This window comes from Vombatus ursinus, unplaced genomic scaffold (genome assembly GCF_900497805.2).
Source record: "Vombatus ursinus unplaced genomic scaffold, bare-nosed wombat genome assembly UNPS02015030.1, whole genome shotgun sequence".
Lineage (NCBI taxonomy): Eukaryota > Metazoa > Chordata > Mammalia > Diprotodontia > Vombatidae > Vombatus > Vombatus ursinus.
This window is the reverse complement of record NW_020954808.1, coordinates 1591226-1597661: the sequence shown is the minus strand read 5'-3', so window position 1 is coordinate 1597661 and position 6436 is coordinate 1591226. Positions and strand designations below refer to the sequence as shown.

The window sequence follows — 6436 nt, the reverse complement described above, 5'->3', positions numbered from 1 at the left end:
CACACACACACACACACACACACACACACACACACACACACACACACGCCCCTGTGCATGCTCTGCCTTCACACACTGTCCCAGCCCAAGGGGGACCAGCCCTTCTGTCTCCGGTCTAAGCTGAGCGGACTCTATAACTACTCTGTGATCATAGAATTCAGAGCCGGGAGGGACCCTAGAGACGTTCTTTGTCTTTTTTCATTCTGTGGACTCCTCAGAATGTCTTTAAATGTGTAAAACAAGGTACCTAGATTTACAGAGGAAACTGATTATATTGAAATAGTTCTTCAAAAGAAAAAAGTTCACAGACCTCAACTTAAGAACCCCTGAATCTAGCCTCACCCCTAACCTCTGGGGTCCCTTCTGTCTCTAAGGATCTGCTCTTTTTTCTCGACCCAGGGAAGGGGGGTGATCTGCCCCCAAAATCCCCCAGGAGTTCTGTGGGCTCTCCTCCCCGGGCTGGTACTTGTTGAATAAATGAGTTTGCTCAGTCTTCTGCCTTGGGGAAAACATAAAAGGGGATGGGGATGCAATGGGGGGAGACAACCTCATCAGCACCCACTGTAAAAAATGGGATGGGGGAAATAGGAACTATGTGCAGGCAAGAGAAGCCGCCCTTCAAAGGAGAGTGCAGACCGTGCTGGGAATATAGCGGCCTGGACACTTAAACACTTGGTGTGTGGAGTGGCGATCTTGTGGCTCTAAGAAGACAAGGCCCTGATTGCCTTGCCTGTCTTGTATTTGTCTCCTGAAGGCTCCCAGCCCTCGTTGGGTGAAAGGTCTGCAGAGGACCAGGAGGAGGGAGGACAGGAGGTAGAACCCCAGGGAGCATCCCCGATGTCTGGTGGCCCCCCAGGGGTGTTAGGCCCAGACCACGGGGGCCAAGCAGAGCAGCAAGACCGGGAGATTGGGGCCCAGCTCCGAAGGATGGCCGATGACCTCAATGCTCTGTATGAGCAGCGGGTGAGTCCCGGGCAGCACCTGCGTGGCCGGGGTCACATTGCAGGTGGGACTGCCCTTTCTGGCAAAGGGCATTGAAGTGTGTTAAAAAAAGGGTCACACCAAAGCAGGGGTGGGAGGGGAGTCTCTGGCCATCCAGACCCTTTGCCTCTTCCGGACCCCAGCCTTGGCTTGATGCCAGGAAGCCTTCCCAGATTGCACAGGCGCGCGCCCGTCCATGCGTGCACACACACACATACAGCACCCCCTGGGGAAAGGCCAAGGGTGAGTTTTGGGGGGCGGGGGCTGGAGAAGGCTTTCCGTGCCCAGCTGCACTGTTGCCAGATGTGCAGCAGCTGCTTCCCCCCCCTCCCCGGGTTGAACTCAGGACAAGAGGGAGGGGCAGAGGAGGAGAGGGAGCTGAGATCCCCTAATCTACCCTCCCAGGATTATGGAGCGAGGGGGGTGGAGGGGGTGTGGTTCAGGGCCTGCTGGGATCTGGCCGCGTGGTGCCCGAGCTTTGGCCTGGGACCAGACGCAGCCTCTTCGGGCTGGAAGGGCTTCGGGTTGAGCAGGGGTTGCACCCCTGGGCGGTGGGGGAGGGGAGAGCGTGCTCTCCCCGACTTCCTCCCTTGGCCAGCTTCGGCTGGGACTGAAGGGGCCGGCAGCTCCGGCGGCTCATATATCTTGGGCTATTTATAGCGAGTGAGTCAGCATTGGCAAATGCCTGCCTCCCTCTCCCCAGCTCCCTCCTCCTCCTCCTCCTCCTCCTCCTCCACCAGCCCTCACTTCCCGCCTGCTGATGCTGGCTCAGCGCCTGCCCAGAACAAACAAGCCAGCCTTCCCCGGGCTGAGCTGGAGGGGAGGGGCTGGGGAAGCCCAGCACCCTCCCCACGCAGGCATCGTGAGGAGGGGCCTGGGGCACTGAGAGCTGGGACTTGGGAGGGACTTGGCCAAAGCTTGCCGGAGGAGGCCCGGGCTGCCGGCCTGGGCTGCTCAGCCCCGGGGACAGTCAGGCCCCGGCCTCCCTCCCGGGCTTGACCTCTCCCCCAGGGTGGAAACCCGAAGGAGTCATTCACCTTTCTGGTGAGGAGGCTCAGGCCCCCTCCGTGGCCTAGGCCTGTGATGGGACATCAGTAATAATCACCTACTGAGTGCCAAGCACTTAGAATGTTGATCTCCTTAGGCCCTGACAACAACCCTGGGAGGTAGGTGCTATTATTGAGCCCATTTTACAGATGGGGAAACTGAGGCAGGCAGCAGTGAAGTGACTTGCCCTGGGTTATACAGCTAAGAAGGAAGTGTACTGGGCTGGATCCGAACTCGGGTCTTCCTGGCTCCAGGGCCTGCACTCTGCCCGCTGTGCCCTGGCTGCCCATCTTAGGAGCCCAGCTTCTGCACTTCCTGGCAGCGTGGCCATAGACGAGCTACTTGACCTTGATGAGCCTCACTTTCCTTGTCTGGAAAAGGGGTAATCTTCCCACCACCACCTTGCAACGGTTGTTTGGAGGAAAGCGTTTTTGGGAACCATAAACACCACATAAATGTAAACTCTAACCTCCATCCCTCTTCATGGAAATGTAAAGTCTCTAAGTTACTATGTATGTGTTTGTGTATATATACACTAAACTATATATGTATATATACACTACAGTGGTGTTTGTATATATACATATACACATATACATATACACACACGTAAAAGTTATACTGCAATCGAGTTCCTGGAGAAGGGGGGGAGCCAGGCCCATAAAGCAGGTGGGAAGCTGCCCCTTTGCACCTGGCCTTTCCCAGTGACCCAGCGACCTCATTGCTGCCCCCCCACCCCCATCTCCTCTCCCCAGAAGCTGGCAGTCCCAGACCAGGTTCTAACACTTCACCCCTCCCCTCTTTGCCCACAGAGACGAGAGGAGGAGCAAAGACGGCATCTCTCCCCCTGGAGGCTGCTCTACAATCTCGTCTCAGGACTCCTGGCCCCACACCGAGGGAACCGGATCCCCGAGATCGAACCCAACTAGCCTCCAGTGCCCACCTTGCAGGACACCATGTGTTGGGGGGGTGCAGCTGGAGGAGCTCTGGAGGGCAGGACCTTCCAACCCCCCCCCCCTTCCTGTGGACTCTTGGCAAAATGTAGCATATCAGAGATGGGCACATATGCCCCCTTTGGGGGGGGGCCAGGGTCGGGGCGAATGACTCTGGGTCCAGCACTGGAAAAAGCCCCTGCCTGGATTGCTTGGGAGGACAGTTGTGGGGGGGCGGGGAGCAGTTCTGACTCACTGGAGGCCCCAGGAGGAGGGGGCCTGGTGGGAGGAAAGGGGGAGCCTCCAGAGGGGGCACCCAGGGAGTCCGGGGGGATGGTAAGTGATGGAGCTGCCCCCTCTGCCCCCTGCCATCTCAGGAAGGGCCAGGGCTCGGGGCCTCCTTGTCCCTGGCTTATCCTCGTCCTGCCCAAGGTGGCTGGCCTTCTCTCCAGGCTTTGCTCTCTGCCTTGTTGGAACGAGCCAAAAACTAACCACTAGCTTCCCAGAGGGAAAGAGGCGCTAAGCTGTACCACGTGGAGCCAGTCTGTCTTTCCTGAGCCGGCAGGTAACCCTGCCTCAGTTTTCATTACCTTGGGGAGGGGTGAGAAGGAAACAGAAGGGGGGATGGCCCTCTCTCTAGCACCTCCCAAGTCAACCCCACTGCGGAACTGAAAAAGTGTGGGGTTCACCTTCCTCCCCTGTGCCCCAGGAGGCTGAGGGAGGAAGCCTCTGGGCAAGAAGGCGTGGGCTGACATTCCCCCTCGGGGCAGGACGGGGACCCTCCGAGCAAGGAGGCTTTGGGGGAGGGGGCAGGGGAAGGGAGGGAGGGAGGAGGGGCCTAGCTTGTAAATAGACTGTACATGATGCTGTGTGCTGTAGATACTGGAATGAATTTTCTGTACATGTTTGGTTAATTTTTTGTACATGATTTTTGTATGTTTCCTTTTCAATAAAATCAGATTGGAGCAGGAACAGTTTCCCTTCTTGCCTTTCTCCCCCTACCCCCAAATTCAGGGCAGAGGGCTGGGTTGGGAGGCTTGAGGCAGCATGGGAGCCTGGGGGAATGGTATGTGACAGAGCTGCCCTCCTCTGCCTCCTGCCATCTCAGCAAGGGCTGGGGCCTCCCGTTTCAGCCTAGACACAGACAAGCGTGGGATGTGGGCAGCTTCTCACCTCCCTGGCTGGTGGCTAGTCCTTGGCCAGCCCAAAGGGACACTGCCAAACAATTGCTCTGTACACCGCTGAGCAGTCCCTGCTGCCCTCCACCTTCAGATGCCTCATCTGTAAAATGGGGACAATAAGTACATTAATCACCAGAAGGGAAGTGGATGATCCGAAATCCTTTCCCGCTCCCAGAGTCCATGATCTCCAGCCGCTCTCCACTTAGACCCAGGCTTGGGAGCTGTGCCCAGCTCTGTGAACTTGAATAGGAAAAGTGTGGTGTTTGTTTCAGTACACACGTTCCCTTTGCGGTTTATTTTGTACATTTAAAATGTGATTTTGAGAAACCTGCCCAAGGGGTCCGTTACACAGAAAACGTGAAGAAGTCCAGGACTAGACCCTTGCTCTTTACCAGGATGGAGAAGGGAAAGGGAAAAAAAAAACCATTTTGGAGTGAAAAGGACAAGGATCCGGGGCGTTTCAGAGAAGGAAAGAGTGACGTCTAACTCGGGGGAGAGGGGAAGGGGTGCAGAGACTCCCGGAGGGCTTCCTGAGGGTGGGGTCTCAAGCAGACCTTCAGAGAGCTGCCTTCTGAATTCTATGATGGGTCTAGCTCAGCCCGCACCGGATGGGAATCCCCTTTCCTGGGGGACAAGTGGTCATACAACTAGTGCTTTGCACTGGAGTGGGGGCCTGGGGGTCCCTGCTCTCAGGATGGGCTTAGAAAGACAGGGAACCTTTCAAGAGAACACTGTGCTCAGGGTGGCATCTTCTGCGAGGGGTGGGGGAGTGGGGGGGAGGACCTTAAGGCCTAAAAGGAGACTAGGAATAGGAAGAGTAGAGGCAACTTAAGGGAGGGAAACAATGGCCCAGACTGAATTAAGTTCAACAAACATTAAGCACCTACTGTGTACGACACTATCTTAAGTGCTGGGTAGGAGGGAGGTTCCTTCAAGGGATGTCACTCACAAGTGACTCTCCCAGTGGTGCAGAATGAAGCCCATCGTGCCTTCTCATGCAGCCCTCCGGGGTGGACCCCCCATGCCCCAGGCCTTTCTCTGCCGGAGCCTGTAGGCCGGTGCGTTTGCCAAATAAGCCTGCGTACTTCTTTGGTCCCTATAACAGCCTCTCCACAGTCTTCCTGAGCGATTCCTCATTGGTGACGTGTGGTGGCCTACTCGAGCTCACCATCAGGCCTCTGCACGGCCCTCTGGGGAACTTTGAACTGTAATTCTTCAAACACTAGTATTTTATGACTCATTGCTACGTGGCACCTCCATTGCTGTTAAAAGAGATGGGCCGTCACTTCAGGCACAAGCTCGGGATCATTAAAAGCGTTTTGCAATTTCTGAAATGCAATTGGGCCTGCTTCCCCCTCGATTCAGGGCCCGGCAGCTCGTTGCACATTCACAAGATAGGGGCCTGGGTTGCTATCCCGCTGTACGTCATGATCTGGACAACAAATGTTCCTCCTCCACTGGGTTTTTCCCAGGCGAAGTTAGAATCTCATCTGGAGGCAGCTCTGCACTCTTTCAGAGCCTGATGCTCTGATAGCACGATGGTCTATGCAACCATGACATCTGGAGGCTTTGCCACTGGTAGAGAATTACGCTTTCATTTGGATGTCCTCCATGGAAGGGGTAAACACTTTGGGTGAGCTGTCCCGGTATGTTATCCCTCAACTGGTGATAAAAAAAAGGCTTATTTCTGTTTGAACATTTTCCTTCTGATGGTTATCCCCAAGTGACCCTGTTGTATCTTGTTTGTTTGATATCTCCCCCATCAGACTGTGAGCTCCTTGAAGGCAGGGACTGCTCGGGCAGATAGCCAACACTTAATATTTGACTTAGGATTTTAACATCCAGATGAGAAACATTTTATTGGGGAAAAGCGTTTAGAGATACGTTTTATCCTTCAGAACAGAGACTTTTTGTTTTGTGTTGTTTTTCCCATAACCAGCAACCAACAAGCCCAGTGAAACTCTGTGTTCACAGTACCTGTCAGTCACCTAAGCAATTGTAAACACGTGGTCCTAAATATTGCAAAAGATTGTTTGTGAAAGCCTGCTTGCTCCTTTCTCATACTTTCATTAAGGCTACCCTCCACGAATGTGTAGATATTCTCATAAAGGATTTGGAGAGATGGGAAACTAGGTACGAGTCAATATTTGTTGATATTTTTTTGCCACCTTTTTATTCAATAAAATGTGATCGGTGGTTCTTCCAAGAGTCGATGTCCTCCCCTCTATCACGGATCTTGAGAATCAGTCCCTCAATGCCCTCAAAATTACGTGGCTTCCCTGGCTTTGTTCCCAC

The 6436-nt window shown here is 54.5% G+C and overlaps 1 protein-coding gene across 4 annotated transcripts in view; it reads left to right on the top strand.

The window, feature by feature from the left end:
* BBC3 (BCL2 binding component 3) overlaps nt 1-3937 on the top strand; it is a 6216-nt gene extending 2279 nt beyond the window's left edge. For all 4 annotated transcript variants that reach the window (XM_027845981.1, XM_027845979.1, XM_027845980.1 and 1 more), the window contains 2 exons: nt 755-963; nt 2841-3937. In XM_027845981.1, coding sequence (XP_027701782.1) covers nt 755-963; nt 2841-2957 — 326 coding nt within the window. In that variant the 3' untranslated portion in view covers nt 2958-3937. The remainder of the gene's footprint in view (nt 1-754; nt 964-2840) is intronic.
* The last annotated feature ends 2499 nt before the right edge of the window (nt 3938-6436 follow it).